Consider the following 21,718-nt stretch of genomic DNA (forward strand, 5'->3'; position numbering starts at 1 on the left):
ATGCTCCCTAGAAGGTCAGTTTCTCCAGTCTCTAGATACTATCTTCCAATCACAACAGCATGGAACTGGGAATTTGTCATTTTCACTCTAAAACAATGTACAGCAAAGTGTCTTGATTAATAATGATTGGACTAAAGACTAATTCCTTTTCTCCCAAACCTCAACCCTTTGTTATTTCAGACCTCTAAGGGGAGCTGTAAGACATCAGTTAAGATGGCCATCGATGTTGGGTACCGGCACATTGATGGGGCCTACATCTACCGGAATGAGGACGAAGTGGGGGAGGCCATCAGAGAGAAGATAGCAGAAGGAAGGGTGAAGAGAGAGGATATTTTCTACTGCGGAAAGGTGAGAGCTTCCCTTCACCCTCCATCCCCTCATATTAATGATGGACCTGATGTCACTTTTCTCTGCCCAAGAATGTTGGACCCACGAAGAGGCGTGAATTTTCAACTGCAAATTCCTTACTCTTGCCAAGATGTTAGGGACTAATAAACCCCTTGAAGTGGGCTTCAGGCAAAGCTCTTTCTTCATACTTGGGCACGGATTTAAAACAATATGCAAAGAATCAAGTCTATAGAGCAAAAATTAGGGAAGTGGAGGGAAAGGAGGAGATGGTTCATATTACAGAAGCATTTGCTGAAATTTTCTTTAAAAGAGCCGCCTTCTTTTTCTTTTGTGCCTATTTGTTCATAGATCACCAATTCTTTATTGAGCTATAATTCACGTACCACGAAGTTCACCATTCTGAATCAGTAATTATCAGTATATTCACAAAAGTTGCATGACCATAACCACTACCTAATTTCAGAATATTTTCATCGCTCTAAAAAAAATCCCATGCCCACTAGCAATCACTTCCCATTTTTCCCACTCCCAGACACTAGCAACCATTATCTACTTTCTGTCTCTATAGTTTTCCTATTTTGGACATTTCATACAAATGGAATCTTACAATATGGCCTTTTGTGTCTACCTTCTTTCATTTGGTATAATGTTTCTAGGTGCATAATGTTTAGTATAATGTTTCTGATACAAGTTGTAACATGTATCAGAATATCATTTCTTTTCATGGCCAAATAGTATCCCATTGTATGGATATACCACCTTTTGTTTAGATCACTACTGTGTGAGCAATTTAAACGTCCACTATCCATTGAAGAGCATTCAGGAAGATAAAGCATCACGAAAGCCAGTGGGAATAAAGAATGTATATTCACAGGTGGCTGTGCAGGAATAAAGCTAGGTGCCAAGAGTTATGTCAGCTTATGCTTTACTAGATAAAACTTCAGCATACACATTTTTATGCAATAAAATGAATGAATACAATGCGTATGAAGGCCTTGTAAAGAATAGAGCTATACCCTAGCTGGTTTGGCTCAGGGGATAGAGCGTCAGCCTGCAGACTGAAGGGTCCTGGGTTTGATTCAGTCAAGGGCACATGTCCAGATTGCAAGCTCGATCCCCAGTAGGGGGCATGCAGGAGGTGGCCAAATAATGATGCTTTCTCATCAATGATGTTTCTCTCTCTCTCTCCCTCTCTGAAATCAATAAAAAATATATGGGAAAAAGAATAAAGAGCTACATTATTATTATTTTTAAATAGCGTGAATGTTAGTTCACTATCCCCTTTTTATTCTTTCAGCTGTGGGCTACACATTTTGAACCAGAGAGGGTCCGCCCATACCTGGAGAAGACACTCAAGACCCTCCAGCTCGATTATGTTGATCTTTACATCATTGAAATGCCCATGGCTCTTAAGGTGAGTTCAGACACCTAAAGGTTTGGCCTCTGCTCTTTGGCAGCCATGAGCCAGCAGTCATGTGCATGAAGCTAGCTCATTACTTAGCACCATAGAATGTTATCGTTTTGTTACTGAAGGTCAGGCAGCACTGACCTAGCCTAGCAAATGCCCAGAAAGATTGTGTAGCAGACTCAGGCTTGGATCACATGTTTCTTGATTCCCAATCCAATGCAATTTTTTTTTCCTATTTTATTTTTTAAAATAAATCTTCATTGTTCAGATTATTACAGTTGTTCCTCTTTTTTCCTCCCATAGCTCCCCTCCACCCAGTTCCCACCTCACCCCATGCCCTTACCCTCCTATCACTGTCCTCATCCATAGGTGTACGATTTTTGTCCAGTCTCTTCCCGCACCCCCCACACCCCTTTCCCCCTGAGAATTGTCAGTCCACTCCCTTTCTATGCCCCTGATTCTATTATATTCACCAGTTTATTCTGTTCATCAGATTTTTTATTCACTTGATTTTTAGTTTCACTTGTTGGTAGACATGTATTTGTTGTTCATAATTTTTATCTTTACCTTTTTCTTGTTCTTCCTCTTCTTAAAGAATACCTTTCAGCATTTCATATTATACAGGTTTGGGGGTGATGAACTCCTTTAGCTTTTTCTTATATGTGAAGCTCTTTATCTGACCTTCAATTCTGAATGATAGCTTTGCTGGGTAGAGTAATCTTGGTTGTAGGTTCTTGCTATTCATCACTTTGAATATTTCTTGCCACTCCCGTCTGGCCTGCATAGTTTCTGTTGAGAAATCAGCTGACAGTCGTATGGGTACTCCCTTGTAGATAACTGTTTTTCTCTTGCTGCTTTTAATATTCTCTCTTTGTCTTTTGCTCTTAGCATTTTAATTATGATGTGTCTTGGTGTGGTCCTCTTTGGATTCCTTTTGTTTGGAGTTCTCTGTGCTTCCTGGACTTCTAAGTCTATTTCTTTCACCAGGTGGGAGAAGTTTTCTGTCATTATTTCTTCAAATAGGTTTTCAGTATCTTGCTCTCTCTCCTCTTCTGGCACCACCATAATTCGGATGTTGGTATGCTTGAAGTTGTCCCAGAGGCTCCTTACACTGTCTTCATATTTTTTTATTCTTTTTGCTTTTTGCTTTTCTGGTTGGGTGTTTTTTGCTTCTTTGTATTTCATATCTTTGACTTGATTCTTGTGATCCTCTAGTCTGCTGTTGGATCTCTGTATATTATTCTTTATTTCAGTCAGTGTATACTTAATTTCTAGTTGGTCCTTTTTCATATCCTTGAGGGTCTCACTAAATTTATCGGCGGTTTCTAGAAAATTCTTGAAAAACCTTATAACCGTGGTTTTGAACTCTATATCCAGTCGTTTGCTTTCCCCCATTTCTGCCATTTGTGACCTGTTTCTTTGTCTCTGCATTTTGGTTGCATCCCTGTGTTGATAGAGTGGCTTTGTGTGCTAGGTGTTCATTAGGGCCCGGTGGCTCAGCCTCCCCAGTTACCTGAGGTGGACACTCTTGGTGCACCTCTTTGTGGGCTGTGTGCACAGTCTTGTTGTAGTTAAGCCTTGGTATCACTGGGAGGAATTGACTTCCAGGCCAATTGGCTGTGAGGATCAGCTGTGTCTACTATGGGAGAACTTCTGTGCTGGAGACACCCTTATGGGGCAAAACTTGCTTCAGTGGGGCTTTGGTGCTCACTGAGTCTGCCCCCTGAGTGTGTCCCTTATGAATCTGAGAAGTTGTAATCTGGATGGTCCCACTCTGACCACTGGGTACACTGGCTCTTGGATCTCCAAGGAGGTGCTAATTTAGCATCTGCCTGAGGCCACCCAGCAGGAGCTACGGAGAGATCTTCAGATTCCTCTTCTTTGTTTGGGGTTTGGAGGTGCCCAGATGAGGCCCAGCTGTGAAGCAATGCAAGCTGCTGTGGGGCCTTGGGCCTTTTTTTTAAAGTTCTGGGGCTCTCTGACCCAGCTGCAATTTGTTAGGTAATTTTTATTGCAAAGGGCCAGGCCATTCATATGCAAAAGCCTCTGTGCACAGCTTGGGTGTGCGGGGTCTCAGGGGATCAACAGGACAGAGCAAACAGCAATGCTTGACCTTCAGCCCTGCCCTAAGAGGCCCCTGGGTCTAGTGTCCCTCGGTAATCACTGCAAGCACCTCTGAGAGAAAGCCACCCTCGAGTTCCGCCTGATGCCAGACAGTCCAGTTTCTCCCCGTATGAGTCTGGGTCCCCAGAGTCTTGCCCGGAACTGGAGTTCAGAGCAGTTGGGAGGTTGTGTCTCCCTCCCGATTGAAAAGACAACCGCGTCCTCAGTTGCCAGCCCTCTCCGCACATGCGCGCCTCTGTATCTCTGCACTTCACTTCCGCACCACTGCACCTCTCTGAGTCTCAGTGTGCTTTTCTCTTTCTTTCTAGTTGTAGAATTTCCACTCAGCCAGCCTTCCCATGATGGATGATGGCTGTTTTGTCTTTTAGTTGTAGTTTTGAAGTGGTTGTGCGAGGCAGCAATTTCAGGTGTTTACCTATGCCGCCATCTTGGTTTCTCCTCCAATGCATTTTTATTATAGCACATCTTTACAACTGTAGTTTAAGCTGTCCATCAAACCATCAAGTAGTCCCCAAACAGTAGTCCATATTTTACCTGTCCAGCATCCAGACACAACCTTCTTCCCACTCACATAGTCATGAAAATGTTCCTGCATGAAATAATGCAAAATAATGTATACAACTGAAAATTTACTCACTTTCCACCACTCCAAAGGGACATAACCCAAAGAATGGTCAGGTTTTGGGGGGTTCAGCAACAAGATCATGGTGATAGCTATTCCTCTAGTTCAAATGTACTTCTTCCTTAAACTTTCTCAATCTATGGACTCTGTGTTAATTTAACCACCACCAACACATCCCATATACACTACTGAAGAGAAGTAACTGCTTTAAAATGTCTCTGAGGAAAGGAGAGACTGAAAATGAAATTGGTCACTTGTGCAGGAGGCAAACCAGATCCTGCTCTCAGGAAGAACAAGGACTCTCTGCCATTGAGGTGGCCAGACTTCCTTTACACAAGCAACCTGCTGCCCCTGTTCTGTTCTCTGGAAGCTCTTTCCATGATGACTCTTCTTTGTGGTCACATGCAAGAGGGATCCCCTTTTGCATCCTACTTCATGTAGATAGGAGTTTGCAGCTTCACAATGGCCTTGGTTAATCAAAGGCTTTTAATGGTCAGTTTGGGATTTCACGGACATGACAATATCCCTTAACATTTTCCTAGGCTTTCAGTAAATTCACATTCAGTCAGCTCCCTGAAAGAGTAATTAAAACTAGAAATCTTATAGAGTAGCTTTCTTACATCTTATTCTTGGCTGTGGTTTCTGCATCTTAGTAAAGAACCTCCTTATTCTGCTCATCTGCTCAGTCCTCAGCTTACTGCCCTCATCTGGCTTGAAATAATACAAAACAGGAAGGCACAAATAAAGCGTTCTTTGTACCCACTCTGCATCTCATTGGATGGTGCTCCTTTGTTGGGTATGGCATCATTGGCCTAAGATTTTGCCTTCAGATAGAAATGGACAAGGATTCTTATTTCCCTCTAGGATTCTTACCTTCTTGCCTTGGCTGACATTGACTTTTATAACTCTAGAAGGTTCAGAGCTGAACTTCTGCCATTTGGGGAGGCATATAGAAGCAGAAAGTACCTGTTTTAGCAAAATATGATCTTACCACTCGTCTTACAAACCAAGTAGCAATAAACACATTTATATTTCTTCAGGACCTGACTGAAGACTGCAAAAAGGCCAACAAATTCTAACACCCAACATTTTCCTACTAAATCCCCTAAAGCTCCAATCTTAGTATGCCCATTGTCAGAGTCTCAAGTTACAACAAGGCAACATTTTAACAAGATGCCTTGCTATTGCATAGCAAGAATATCCAATTCTCAGCTGGAGAATCCTCACTATCCACAACCCCATACTGACCTAGCCAATCCCACACTCTTTGTTCATTACTTGCCATACCCAACACCTTTGTTTTAGTCGGGGCTCTGTTATAAATGGCAGAAACCCAACTCAAATTGGCATTAGCAAAAAAGGGAACTAAGAATTCCAAGGCATATCTAATTCCAGAACGACTGGATCCGTAAGTTCAAATTATGTATCTACACTCTGGCCCTTTCTTTATCTCTGTGTTCTGGTGGCTTAATTCTCAAAAATTCCTTTCTATATGGTGGCAAAATGCCCATTGACATGCCAAGCCCACTTTACAATACAACTTAAGAATTCAGAGGAAGAGAGACTACACATTAAACCTCATAGAGAAACACTGATCAGCCTTGCTTGGGTCACGTAATTTTTGCTGACTAATCTTTGTGTAAGGACATGGCTGACTGACATCTAAGGCCAAGAGTTGTAATTGTAGAATGAGCCCCTCTATAGAAGAAGGCATAAGAATGTCAGGAAGCAAAATAACAGATTCCCACTGCACTCATTAATCAGAGGTCACTTAGCAAGCATGGTGGTATGAAGCATGGGCTACAGAACCAGGGTGCCTTGTTTGAATCCCAGCTCTGTCACATGTGAGCCAGATGACTTGGTCAAGTTATTACCTGATTCCTTTACACATCCCTTTACAACATGGCCCAGTGGAAAGAGTATGGACTTCAGAATCACACAGAAGAAGGACTGACTTTCAGCTTTATTACTTACTAGTGGCCCAGTGCACAAAATTTGTGCATGGAGGGAGGGGTTCCCTCAGCCCAGCCTGCACCCTCTTCAATCGGGGACCCCTTGGGGGGATGTCCGACTGCCAGTTTAGGCCCCATCCAGCAGTCGGACAACCCTCTCACAATCATGGATCACTGGCTCCTAATCACTCACCTGGTTGCCCCTAACTGCCCTCCCCCTGCCGGCCTGATCGCCCCTCACTGCTTCTGCGTGCCAGCCTGATCACCCCTAACTGCCCCCCCTGCTGGCCTGGTTGCCCCCAGCTCCCCCCTCTGCTGGCCTAGTTGCCCCCAACTGCCCCCCCATCAGCCTGGTTGCTCCTCACATCTTCCCCTGCCCCCCCGCCGGCCTGATCACCCCATGCAGCCTGCTGTTCATTCATTTGGTCATTCCTCACTAACCCCCCTGCCGGTCTGGTCACCCCTTACCACCCCCCCTGCCAGCTTGGTTGCCCCCAACTGCCCCCCCGCCCCGCTGGCCTAGTCGCCTCTCACTGCCCCCCACTGGCCTGGTCACCCCACACAGCCTGCTGTTCAGTCATTTGGTCATCCCTCACTAACCCCCCTGCTGGCCTGGTCGCAGGCAGCCATCTTTGTGAGGGTGTGAGGGTTAATTTGCATATTACCTCTTTATTATATAGGATTAGCATAGAGTCTTTGATATTCCTAAACTTTCCTTCAATTTCATTATTGGTAAATTGGAGACAATAATAACACTTGCTTAGTGTTGTGAGGAGTCATTAAAATTATAATGTGAAATTACTGACACAATGCCTGACATTTTATAGATAATAAAAAATAATATTATGAAATGATCCGGTGGAAATATATATTCCAATATATAGAATATCTTCATTTCACAAAAGAGGAAGTTGAGGCCCAAGGCAATGAAATAGCTAACTCAGGTTTAAAATCCATCAGAACTGGGATCAGATCCTAAATCCCCTGATGCCATTCCCGTATTTGTTCTCTGACAATATACAGTCATATTTTTTTAAAATGATGAATGGCATTTTAAAAAAAAAATGAAGTTACTGATGAACAGGAATGAGAATCAATAGCATAGATTTTTAGAGAGTTGAATTATTCTTCTAATACTGTCTTCAGTAGGAGCAAAAGTGGAGGGAGAAAAACCATCTAATGATTCAGATAAGGGGTGAGTAAAGTAGGCACAATGGAAGCTTAAGAGGAACATGCTTAAGAGGAATAGCTAACATGGGTTCAGGGGTGATAAGGACTTAATTAAAGTCTTGGAAAGTAAAAATATTTAACACAGTGTATGATAGAGGCACAAAGCCATTCCAAACAGAAGTAAAATTGGGAAATGCAAAAGGCAAGAAATATGGAGGGAGACTGAAGTGGAAATGTGGGCCATAGTGTTGAGAAGTTCAAAGAGCTTGGGAAGCAGAGACAGAAAGGGTAATTAACATGAATGATGATGTGGCATTGAGGACTAAGGAGCCTTTTTCCTACTGTAAGTGAGACAGGAGGAAATTGAGTCAAAATTGTGTTTGCTAAAGAAAGTGTTATCACCAGGGGAAAGTTTTGTTCAGGTGAGATAGTGGACGAAAAAAAGGTTTTCTAAATATAATGAATTTTGCCTTAGCTGGTTTGACTCAGTGGATAGAGCATCAGCTTGCAGACTGAACATACGGTCCCAGACAAGGGCACATGGCCCAGTTGCGGGATTGATGCCTAGTTGGAGCATGCAGGAGGCAGCCAATCAATCATTCTCTCTCATCATTAATGTTTCTATCTCTCTCTCCCTCGCCCTTCCTCTCCGAAATCAATAAATATATATATATATGATAATAATAGTAATAAATTTTGTCCAATTGCTTGATTTTCAATAAAAATTCCTATTATCAAGAGCTACAAAGACTCGTTTGCTGACAACCATACCCAATAGACACTGTATCCTCATATTATTTGATACCTTTCAACACAGTTGACCACTATCTCCTGTACACATTTTCTTCTTGTGACTTCTATAATACCACCCTCTCTTGATTCTTTGGCAGCTTCTCTGCCAACCTCCAAATGTTGTTATGCCCAGAATAGTAACTCTGTTCTCAATATTTTTGTCTTACTGAGCCACATTATAAGTGTCTATAAGTGACCTCATATAGTTGCAAGGATTGAATACTATTTTATATGCCAAGGGCTACCAAATTTTGTCTACAGCCATGACCTCTTTCTGAGCCTCTTTCTGAGACTTCCCTATTCAACTGCCTCCTCAAATAACCACTTGACCATTCGGTCATTTCAAACAAAAATATTCATTAAAAACTCTTGATTGCTAGCCCAAACTCAGGAAATGATTACCACCATCCACCCCAGGAGCCTAGGAATCATCTTTCATTTCTCTATTCCATTTTCAAGCCCATAAGAAATGAGTCCCATGTTTAGATACAGCCAAAAAGTAGAAATCTGAAAGACAATGTTCCACGCCAGTTAGCCTTAGTTGGGAAAGGATCATCCAAAAACCAGGGGAGGAAAGTTGACACTAACTAATGTGTGAAGTAGGAAAAAAATTGTTGGAGGGCCCCAAAATGAAAGGAAAAAAACAAACAAAAAAATAAAACAGTGAGCAAGTCCGCCAGAACTGAGAAGTAACACGCCGTGCTCTCCTCAACTGTCAAAACACTGAGTCTCAGAGTCCTAATTCTCAACCTCTACTCATCTTTGATAAGTAAATCTGTCATTAGGAGAAAAGTTCATGGATTAAGAACAAGGATAATCTGTTGATAAATAAAGGGAAAATGAATGCCAGTGTAGGATAATGGGATTACTGTGTCACATATATTGGAAAAATGAAAGAATTTCTGACAGTCCTACCAAGGTGAGAAATATATAAAAATATGATGTATTATATAATTATATAAACATACCAACAAATAATTAAACTTTTATTGCTTTCCCAAGGCTAGGGTATATTGGCATAAAGACAATTCAAATTCCATCATTTCAATTCCCAGATATAAATAACAGGAATTATCCTTTTTTATTTGTTTTTTTCTTTTTTAGCCTGGAGATGAATTCTATCCTAGAGATAAGTATGGCAATTGGTTATATCACAATTCAAATCTGTGTGCCACTTGGGAGGTAAGTTCAAATGGGCTTTTTATTCTTTTATTTTAAAAGACTACATTTTTTAATTGTGATCTGATTATTCCTGTTTGATTTAATAGGAAGAGATGCAGCCTTTACTCTCCCAGGGAATATACTCTAATGAGTACAGTATCTCTTTCTAATGGGTGTTCCCCTCTAGGTAACAGTTGAAGACCTGAAGGTTGGAGTTGTTTTGAGGGGTAAGGAGGCAGATACTAGTTTTCTGATCCCTGGGGCTCTCTACCCGAGAGAACATATACTCACTCCTGTTGTCATCGGAGCTGAGCAGATTTCGTGTTTCCGTCTAAGAGTCTGCCTGACAGGATAGCCAGTATCCCCAGGAGAAAATAGCTCATAGCTCAAAATAACAAGGTATTTATTTCACAAGGAAACAACATATCTCAATTACAGATCCCAACATAAACAGAACAGAGAACCAAGGACTTTTAAATTAGCCAATTAATATATTAAAAGAGATAAGAAAAGACTAGCAATGTGAAACAAGAACAAGAAAACATTTTTTTAAAAACAAGCATTAAGCAAGTAATAATTAGGAAAAATAAAACACAATGCAATAGATGGGATAAAAGTGAAATGGATATAAATAAGGAAAATGGGATTAAATTGAAAGATCAGAATGAGGAAATCTCCCAATATGAAGTAGGAAAAGACAAGAAAAAAATTAAATATGAAAGAAAAACTAAGAGATGTACAGGATACAATTAGAATTTTCAGTACTCACATAATAGAAAAACAAGAAAGAAAAAAAAGGAAATATTTGAAGGAAAAGAAAACAGAGATATTGAAAAGGCATAGATTACCAAAGAGGGAAGAGAAGAAAACCCATACCTAGACACACTATAGAGAAATTTAAGAATATCAAATATAAAGAGAAAATGTTAATGCTTCCAGAGCATAGCAAATAAACCAATAAATGAGATAAAATGGAATAATAAAAGATAATCCAAGAGAAGGCAGGAAAAGAAAAACAGAAGGAAAATTAATAGGTAGGGAAATCAAAAACAAATACCAAAATGGGAAATTTAAACTCAGTGGTCTCAATAGTCACAGTATATATGCATAGTTGAAACAATATAGTTAAAATGCTAAGGTTGTCAGAATGGACAAAAAGCAAAAGCCCATTATATATTATATACAAGAAACTCACTTTAAATAAAAACATATAAATATGTTTAAAGTCAAAGGTTAAAAAAGAGGAAAGAACAGGAAAAAATATACTAGGCTAACAGAAATAAAAAGAAAGTGGGAGTAGCTATTTTAATATCAACAAAGACTTTGGAGCAGAGTATTACCAGGGATAAAGAAGTTTGTTTTATAATAAAAAAGTAATAAAATCCTAAACATCTATGCACCTTATAACAGAACTCCAAAAATACATAAAGCATAAACTAAGAAATCTGAAAAGGGAAAGACAGTAAAAGAATCAGTCATATTTATAATAAGATTGGTATCAGTTTTGTTTTGATTGGTTCTGTTTTATTAGCAGCAGCACAGGGTGTAAAAGAGATAAAGAATAGTGTTTTCAAAGTATTGAAGAATAAAGAACATTGAACTTGAACTTTATATCCAGTCAAACTGTATGACAAAAATGATGTATGATAAAAATATTGTCTAATCCACACACTGCTCAGAAGTTTTGCCACACAAAGACCAACATTGAAAACTATCCTATATAATAAAAGTCCAGCAACCCAAACAGTGGAATGATCAGAACGATCAGAGAACAGAACAACTGCAGCCCTTTGCTCCGGCCGGCCCCAGCACCCAGCCAGGAGCCCCATCCTGATCCAGGGCCCCCATCAGAGCAGTCTGGCCAGCCCCCACCCATGCACCAGGCCTCTATCCTATATAATAAAAGGGTAATATGCAAATTGACCCTAATGGAGAAATTCGAGAACAACTGCTCAACCAGTCACTATGAGGTGCACTGACCACCTCTTGGTCCCTTTCCCTGGCCGGCAGGCTCTGATTGCCTGATGGTGAACGGAGAACCAGGGGTGGGTGGCAGGGGATGCAGGTGGTGCCAGGCCAAGGACCCTGCCCCACCAGTCGCCCCACACACAGAGGGCAACCCGCAGCGGGGGTGGGGCCGGCGAGTGGGCGGAACCTCTCGATTCTGCCAACAGGCTCTAATCACCCAATCGTGAACAGAGAACTGGGGGTGGGGGGCAGGGCTGGCTGCAGGCAGCCTGGGAAGATGGCTCTGATCATAGGACAGGCCTAGGGACTTTACCCACAGCACGAATTTCGTGCGCCGGCCCTCTAGTTACTAAATAAGAGGAGCAAAAATTTAAAAGATGCTCCAAGAAGTGTATAAAGTAAAAGTGATCAAATCAAACTTGACATAGTTTTTATTACCTATAAAACTATCTAATATTAAATAAAAAGAGAAAAATATACCTATAATAATAGGGAAGTTAAATTTTACATAGACTATTAACATCATAGATGTGAGGGGCAGGGTAAATCAAGGAATATGGGAGCATGTAAGTTCTTGTCTTTATTAAAGGAAAGATATAGATACAAACTTTTTTTTAAAATATATTTTATTGATATTTTACAGAGAGGAAGGGAGAGGGATAGAGAGCTAGAAACATCGATGAGAGAGAAACATCAATCAGCTGCCTCCTGCACATACTGGGGATGTGCCCACAACCAAGGTACATGCCCTTGACCGGAATCGAACCCGGGACCCTTCAGTCTGCAGGCCGACGCTCTATCCACTGAGCCAAACCGGTTTCGGCTAGATACAAACTTTTTAAGAGTAAGAAAGTATTTAAAAGAAACATAAAAGTGGGAAAAACTGAAATAAGAAATTAAGATGGTAGAAACAGTACAAATATATTTTTAGTTGCAATAAATATGGACTAAATTCACTACTAAATACAAAGATTTACAGATTAAAATTAGACACATCTAAGCATAAAGACATGTGAAAGTTAAAATTTAAAGGATGGGGGAAATCTTATCAGTCTGATACTTACCAGAAAAAGTTGTATAGTTATATTAATATCTGACAACATACTCTTCTTGTTTTATTTTTTTAATCTTTACCCGAGAGCACATTTATTTTTATTTATTTTTAAATTGATTTCAGAGAGAAGAAGGGTGTGGGGGGCTGTTTCTCTGTTTTCCGCGACCCGCACGGAAAAACGACAGGTTCCTGAGCGGAGGAGCTGGGGATTAAGAAATTAAAGAAAAATGAGACCAGACACAGAAATAGAGACAAGCTGGGATCTGGGTGGGAGGCTGTCACTCTGATGGAGGGACAGTCACACCCACCACAGACAACACAGCGCATTTATTGGTTTCCAGAAGGGGGGTTTAAGGTCAAAGGAGTTTTGGGTGTGTCCAGGTCCTATTCATTCCTCATTCCTGGTACAAGGACAGGATTTAGCATATCAAGACCTGGGTAAGTCAAGGTCCTATGCATTCCTTATTCCCAGCACATGGATAAAGATAAGAAATCAGTACTGATAACAGTCTCCGACATTTTGGGAGGCTGTCTCCGAGGGAGGACCATGCCAATCACCTCGGACTCAGCTGACATTAATTTAAAGGTCATCCATGTGCATTCCCAGGGGGCCCTCTACAAAGGGTAAGGGAGAGAAAGGGAAAGGGAAAGGGAGAGAGAGAGGGAGAGACAGAGAGAGAGACACACAGAGAGAGAGAAACCAATAATGAGGGAGAATCATTGATTGGCTGCCTCCTGCATGTCCCCTATGTGGGACTGAGCCCACAATCTGGGCATGTGGCCTGACTGGGAATCAAACCATGGTTCATGGGTCAGTGCTCAACCACTGAGCCACACAGGCTAGGCAGACAACATAGTCTTAAGAACCAAAAGCATTATTAGGGATGGAAAGACCCCCACATCATGATAAAAGATTAAATTTACCAAGAAGATATACCAATTTACTATTCTTTTTTTTTTTTTAGAATGTTACTTTTTAATATATTTTTATTGATTTCAGAAAAGAAAGGAGAGGGAGAGGGAGAGAGAAAGAGAGAGAGAAACATCAGTGATAGGAGAGAATCATTGATCAGCTGCCTCCTACAGCCCCCTAGTGGGGATCAAGTCCACAACCTCGGCATATGCCCTGATCAGGAATCAAACTGTGATCTCCTGGCTCAACCACTGAGCCATGTTAGCTGGGCAAGATATATCAATTTTAAACAAATATGTACCCAATAAAATATCTGCAAAATACATAAAGCAAAAATTTGGAAAACATTTAAAAAGGAATATATGAAAACATTATAAATCCACTATCATAGTGGGAGATTTCTGACGTATTTCTTTAAATTATTGAGAAGCCAGGAAAAGCTAGACCTAATGTTATATATAATGTGTGTGTGTATGTGTGTGTACACATCCATATATGTATGAGAGACAGAGACAGAGAGAGGAGAGAAATTTGCATCCCAAAATAGGAGAATATACATTTTTACACATATCAGACACTTAATGAAACTTGATTAGGTACCATAAATATAAAGAAAGCCTCAACAAATTTCAAGAAATGAAATTGTTATATACATTACAGGGGGAAGATATGTTATACAATGCTCCTCAAACTCAATCACATGATTCCTGCTTGTCTTCCCCACTTTTTTTTTCTTCACAGAATGACTATTGACATACCCATGGACTTTCCTTTTTAAATAGTTTATACTAACCCTATAAACATTCATTCTTACTTGTTTTGAGGCTTCCATCTTGATTCATTGGCATTTACTCTACAGGCTTTGGAAGCTTGCAAAGATGCTGGCTTGGTGAAATCTCTTGGCGTATCCAATTTTAACCGCAGGCAGCTGGAGCTAATACTAAACAAACCAGGACTCAAATATAAGCCAGTCTCCAACCAGGTACAGTCTGACAAGAGCATGGGATGTGGCAAGGGATTACAATAGTTACTTAACATGAAGATTCAGAAAGTTTTGTGGTTACTCTATATAAGACCCTGGGTAAGTCTTTTAACTTCTCTCAACTTATGTCTCTTTTCAAATATATTTTTATTGATCCCAGAGAGGAAGGGAGGGAGGGAAGAAGAGAGTAAAGGAGAGAGGGAGAGAGGGAGAGAGAGGAACATCAATGATGAGAGAGAATCATTGATTGGCTGCCTCCTGCAAGCCCCACACTGGGGATCAAGCCGGCAACCCGGGCATGTGCCCTAACTGGGAATGGAACCGTGACCTCCTGGTTCATAGGTTGACGCTCAACCACTCTGGTAGGGCTAAAAAAAAACACGTTTTGAAAGATTAAATAAAAACAAAAATAACCCCCCAAATTTTTTGAAGAAAAATAATGAGAGGAACAAGACTTGCTAGATATTAAGACATATAGAGTATTTACAATAATGTAAGATTAGTGCAAGAACCAATAATACAGATAATTAGAAAATAACTATTGGGCCCAAGTATAATAATAACTTGATGTAAAATAAAGTAGCACAAACAAATGGCCAAAGGATGGATTTTTTTAGTAAATGGTGTGGGGAAAATGCCTAGTTATGTGGAAACAATATAGCTCTTTGCCTCAGATCATACTCCAAAAGGAATGTCCCTATGGTCTTGAGTTAAAGAGAAAAAGGAAGTCATTGTAAGACTACAGAAGAATTTCAGTTTTCTGAAGCTATGGACAGAAATGGAAACCATGGACAATTTATAAAGAAAATGTTAAATTTAGTAATATAAAAAAGTTAAATTTAAAAATATCAGAAGCAAAGAGCAAGAAAATATACATAATTATATTTTTAAATATAATAGAAAAAGAAGTTTATACACTTGTGAATTAAAAGTCTAATAAAAATGAGAGATTAAAAATGGCAGTAGAGGGAAATATCTTTGAGCTCGCTTGGACACTATGAGCAAAGCTCACCCTCCCGAGTTAAAAAAAATTTATGGACCAGAAGTTATCATTGAAATTAAATGGTGGCAGACATGTCCAAGGAATATTGCGGCAATTTGATCCCTTTATGAATCTTGTGATAGATCAATGTGTGGAGATGGCAACTGGTGGGCAACAGAAAAGTATTGGAATGGTGGTTAATACAAGGAAATAGTATCATCATGTTAGAAGCCTTGGAACAAGTATAAAGAATGGCTGTAGTTACCAGAGAAATCAACTGCTTCCACATGTCCCCTCTCCACAGCACCTGTTTTACTACAGTATAAAAATAGAGTCCTGTCCATTTTCACATTGAACTTTTATTAAATAAACTTTTGTATTGATTAAAAAAAAATGGTGGCAGAGTAAGTAGAAGCTGCACTGACACTCTCCCAGGACCAAACTGGAAATACAACTAAAATACAGAAAAACCACCCTGAAAAATCAACTGAAGACAAGCATCCTGATAACTAAGGACGGAAAGTGGAGACCTCATAGAGACTGGTAGGAAGTGCAAAGGCACAAAAGGGCTGGCTGGGTTCCCACAGACTGTAGCTGAACGTCTGGAGGGCTATCTCAGCTGTGGGAGAGTTCCCACTGAGAACTCTGAGGTCTAAACACCAAGCTGGGCCCCCCTGCCCAGAGAACCAGAACTGAGAAAGGTGCCCACAAAACATCTGGCTATGAAAAGCAGCAGGGCTCCTGTCTGCCTGCCAGAGATGGCTGGAAATGCAGGCAACATCTTAAAGGGCCAACACACAAAATTTCATGTGCAGCCACTTACCTTGGGCTATGACGGAGGGAGGGCAGAGTGGACTGGAGCTATGTAAGGAGAGTCTACAGTTGGGAGCTCTGGGTTGGAGCTCAGAGATGAGTCACCCCGGTTTTCTGTGCTGAGTCATTCCCTCACACTGCAGAGGACATCTTTCTTCTATATGCCTTTGCTATACAGGCAGTTTTTGCTTAGAGGGAAAGCAGTTACCCAATCTTGTTGAAAGATCTCTCACCCTACCTTGTGGTCTATAGCCTGAGGCAAATTAAGACTGAGAATAACAATCAGACTGCAGGCAGAGGTGGATCTCTAGAGGCTTTAAGTGATATATTTCTGGGCCCAACGCTAGAAAAATCAGAGCTTGGCTTACAACTTGGTCCTTTTCAAAGGCACCAAGCCCCATCAGAGGGAGCCACAAGCTATGGATTGCTGATAGCTTCAAACAGGGGACTCAGAGCCAGTAAGAAACAGCATCTGACATTGTCCTGAACTAGAGATTGGGAGTCATAGCAGATATACCTAATACATAGACATAAACTCAAATAGGCAGCCCAAATGGTGATACAAAAATACTACCCCAAAATGAAAGGACAAGAGAATACTCCAAGAAGAAGAGTTAAATGAAATGGAGATGAGAAATTTATCAGATATAGAGTTTAGAATAATGATGGCAAGGATGCTCAACAGCATGAGAAAAGATATAGTAACTATAAAAAAAGACCCAGTAGCAAATACAGAATGGCATAGCACAAATAAAGAACACATTGGAAGGAATACACAGCAGATTAGGGAAAGCTGAGGATCAGATCATTGAATTAGAAAATGGGGTAGAAAAAAATCACTCAATCATAGAATCAAAAAGAAAAAATATTTCAAAAACAGGAGGACAGCTTAAGGGAGTTGAGGGACAACTTGGAACATAACAATATTCGCATAATAGATGAGCCGGAAGGAGAAGAAAGTGACCAAGAGATAGAGAATATGTTTGAAGAAATAATGACAGAAAACTTCCCTAACCTGGTGAAGGAAAAAGTCACACAAGTCCAGGAGGTGCAGAGAGTCCCAAGCAGGAAGAAACAGGCCCTTGCCCAGACACATCAAAATTAAAATGCCAAAAATTAAAGACAAAGAGAGAATCTTAAAGGTAGCAAGAGAAAGAAATTTGTTACCTACAAAGGAAACTCCCATAAAGCTGTCAACTGATTTGCCATCAGAAACTCTACAGGCCAGAAGGGAATGGCATGAAGTATTCAAGATAAAGTAAAGCAAGATGACTATATCCAGCAAGGCTAGCATTCAAAAGAGATGGTGAAACAAAGAGCTTCCCAGACAAAAAAAAGACTAAGAGAGTTTATCACCACCAAACCAGCACTACAAGAAATGCTAAAGGAACTGCTGTAATTAGAAGAAGAAATATATAAAGAAATATATAGAGAAACATAAGCATACAGAATTAAAATGGCAATAAATAAGTACCTATCACCCTAGCTGGTTTGACTCAGTGGATAGAGCGTCAGCCTGCAGACTGAAGGGTCCCAGGTTTGATTCCAGTGAAGGGCACATGCCTGGACTGGAGGCTAGATTCCCGGGGGGGGGGGGGGGGGTAGGGGTGGGGGGGAGGAGCATGCAGGAGGAAGCCAACCAATGATTCTCTCTCATCATTGATGTTTCTATCTATCTATCTCTCTCTCTCCCTTCCTCTCTGAAATCAATAAAAATATATTTTAAAATAAAATATATATTTTAAAATATTTTTTAAAAATAATAAATAAGTATCTATAAACAATAACCTTAAATGTAAATGGATTAAATGCTCCAATCAAAAGACAAAGGGTAGCTGAATGGATACAAAAACATGACCCAATTATATGCTATCTATAAGAGACCCATCTCAGAAAAAAAGAATCACAGAGGATGAGAATGAAGGAATGGAAAAAATTTTCCCATGCAAATGGAAACGAAAATAAAGCTGGAGTAGCAATACTCATATCTGACAAAACAGACTTCAAAATGAAGGCCATCATAAGAGACAACAAAGCTCACTACATACTACTAAAGGGATCAATACAATAAGAGGATATAACCCTGGTAAACATATATGCGCTCAATATAGGAGCACCTAAATATATAAAAAACTTCTAGAGAACTTTAAAGGCGAGAGTGACAGTAATACAGGCATAGTAGGGCACTTTAACTCCCTGCTGACTTCACTGGATAGATCTTCCAGACAAATTAACAAGAAAACAGTGACTCTAAATGACATACTAGATCACATAGATATAATTAACATTTATAGAACATTTCATCTCAAAACTGCAGAATATCCATTCTTCTCAAGTGCACATGGATCATTCTCAAAGATAGATCACATGTTAGGACACAAAACAAGTCTCTACAAATTTAAGAAGATTGAAATATCCAGAATCTTCTCAGATCATAATGGAATGAAATTAGTAATCAGCTATAGTAAAAATACTCAAACACATGGAGGCTAAATAGCATGTTATTAAACAAATGAATGGGTTATCAAGAAAGAAATAAAATAATTCCCTGAAACAAGTGAAAATGAACACACAACAACCCAAAATCTCTGGGACACAGTAAAAGTAGTTCTGATAGGGAAGTTCATAGCACAATCAGGTCTACCTTAAAAAATAATAAAAATTAACAATGAACTATTTAGCACTACAACTTAAAGAATTAGAAAAAGATCAACAACAAAAAAGCCCAGATTAAGTAGAGAGAGGGAAATATCGAAGATAAAACAGAAATAAATAACATAGAGACTAAAAAACAATACAAAAAAAAAAAAAAACAACAACAATAAAACCAAAAGCTAGTTCTTTGAAAAGATGAACAAGATGGGTGATCTGTAGCCAGACTCATTAAGAAACAAAGGGAGAGGACACAACTAAATAAAATTAAAAAACTAAAACAAAGATGTAATAACTGATACCACAGAAATGCAAAGGATTGTAAGAGAATACTATAAACAACTATATGCCAACAACCTAGACAATGTGGATGAAATGGGCAAATTCCTAAAAAATACAATCTCCCAAAACTGAATCAGGAAGGAACAGAAAACTTGAATAGGCCAATAACAAGTGATGAAATAGACACAGTGATAAAAAAATAAAAACTCCCAGCAAACTAAAGCCCAGGTCCAGATGGCTTCACAGGGGAGTTTTACCAGTCATTCAAAGAACTAACAACTATACTCATCAAAATATTCCAAAAAACCCAAGGGGAAGGAATACTTCTAAGTTCTTTCTATGAGGCCAGCATTATTCTAATTCAAAAGCCAGATAAAGATTCGACTAAGAAAGAGAATTACAGGTCAATATCACTGATGAACATAGATGCCAAAATCCTCAACAAATTATTAGAAATACCTTAAAAAAATCATACACCATGACCAAGTGGGATTTATTCCAAGATGCAAGGCTGGTATAATATTCGCAAATCGATAAATGTATTATATCACATAAACAATTTGAACGACAAAAAATCACTAGACGTAGAAAAAGCATTCAACAAAATCCAACACCCATTTTTGAAAAAAACTCTCAGCAAAGTGGGAATAGAGGGAGTATATCGCAACATGATAAAGGCCATATATGACAAACCTACAACGAACATCATACTCAATGGGCATAAACAAAAACCATTTCCCCTAAGAATAAGAATAATGTACACTTTTCACTCTTATTCAACATAGTACTGGAAGTCTTAACCACAGCGATAAGACAAGAAGAAGAAATAAAAGGCATCCAAACCGGACTTTCATTATTTGCAGATGACATGCTATTGTACATAGAAAACCCTAAAGACTCCACTGAAAACTACTAACTACTAGATTTAATATATGAATTTGGCAATGTAGCTGGATACAAAATTAACACCCAGAAATCGATGGCATTTTTATACACCAATAATGAATTCTCAGAAAGAGAAATTAAACGAACAATTTCATTTACTTTGCAACAAAAAAGTTAAGATACTTCAGAATAAACTTAACCAAGGAAGTAAAAGAGTTGTACTCAGAAAATTAAAGGACATTGAAAAAAAGAGATAGAGGAAGATATAAACAAGTGGAAGAATATACCATGTTCATGGGTTGGTAGAATTAACATAATTAAAATGTTATCAATCTACAGATTCAATGCAATCCCTATTAAAATACAATAGCATATGTCACAGATCTGGAGCAAATACTCCAAAAAATTTTATGAAACCAAAAAAGACCCTGAATAGCTGAAACAATCTTGAGAAAGAAAAACAAAGTTGGAGGGATCACAAATACCAGATATCAAGCTATCCTACAAAGTCACTGAAATCAAAACAGCCTGGTACTGGCACAAGAACAGGCATTTAGATCAACAGAACAGAACAGAGACCCCAGAAATCTACCCAAGACATTGCACTCAATTAATATTTGACAAAGTATGCAAGAACCTTCAATGGAGTCAAGACAGTCTCTTCAATAAATGGTGTTGGGAAAATTGGACAGATACTTGCAAAAAAATGAAACTAGACCACCACCACACACAAGAATAAACTCAAAATGGATAAAAGACTTAAATGTAAGTGGTGAAACCATAAAAATCCTAGAAGAAACCATAGGCAGCAAAACTCAGACATATCTTATAGCAATGTATTTTTGGATATATTTCCTAGGACAAAGGAAACTAAGGAGAAAATAAACATATAGGACTACATCAAAATAAAAAGCTTCTGCACAGCAAAAGAAACCATCAACAAAATGAAAAGGGAACCCACAGTATCGAAGAACATATTTGGCAATGATACATTTGATAAAGGGTTAATATCCAAATATTTAGGGACTCATACTACTTAACAAAAGGAAGACAAACAATCCAATTTAAAAAATGGGCAAAGTACCTACATAGACACTTCTGCAAAGTGGACTTACAGATGGCCAAGAGATGTACTAAAAAATGCTCCAAGTCACTGATCATCAGAGATGCAAATTAAAATGACAATGAGGTACCATCTCACACCTGTCAGAATGGCTACCATCAACAAATCAACAAATGACAGGTGCTGGCAAAGATGTGGAGAAAAAGGAACCCTCGTGCACTGCTGGTGGGAATGCAGACTGATAAAGCCATTATGGAAAACAGTATGGAGTTTCCTCAAAAAAATGTGGAACTTCCATTTGACCCAGTGATCCCACTCTAGGAATATATCCTAAGAAACCCGAAACGCCAATGAGAAAGAATGTATAAACCCCTATGTTCAAAACAGCACAATTTACAATAGCTAAGATCTGGAACCAGCCCAAGTGCACATCAGTAGATGAGCAGATTAAAAATCTTGGTACTTTTATACATGGAATACTATACAGCAATAAAAAAGTAGTATCTCTTACCCTTTGAGATAGCATGGAGGGACCTGGAGAGTATTA

At 39.3% G+C, this 21,718-nt stretch overlaps 1 protein-coding gene and 1 pseudogene across 4 annotated transcripts in view; both read left to right on the forward strand.

The window, feature by feature from the left end:
- The window catches only part of LOC308247546 (aldo-keto reductase family 1 member D1), a 47,717-nt gene that overhangs the window by 15,504 nt on the left and 10,495 nt on the right, over nt 1-21,718 (forward strand). The window contains exons 2-5 of one of the 3 annotated variants that reach the window (XM_080666818.1): nt 181-348; nt 1,646-1,762; nt 9,521-9,598; nt 14,372-14,494. In XM_080666818.1, coding sequence (XP_080522944.1) covers nt 181-348; nt 1,646-1,762; nt 9,521-9,598; nt 14,372-14,494 — 486 coding nt within the window. The remainder of the gene's footprint in view (nt 1-180; nt 349-1,645; nt 1,763-9,520; nt 9,599-14,371; nt 14,495-21,718) is intronic. The other 2 variants (XM_080666819.1, XM_080666820.1) reach the window with 2 other exon arrangements.
- On the forward strand, nt 15,492-17,612 carry LOC308247548 (small nuclear ribonucleoprotein G-like; annotated as a pseudogene). Its single transcript has one exon. The product of its transcript is annotated as a small nuclear ribonucleoprotein G-like (transcript).

Source organism: Plecotus auritus (assembly GCF_963455305.1).
Source record: "Plecotus auritus genome assembly, chromosome: 4".
NCBI classification, from domain to species: domain Eukaryota; kingdom Metazoa; phylum Chordata; class Mammalia; order Chiroptera; family Vespertilionidae; genus Plecotus; species Plecotus auritus.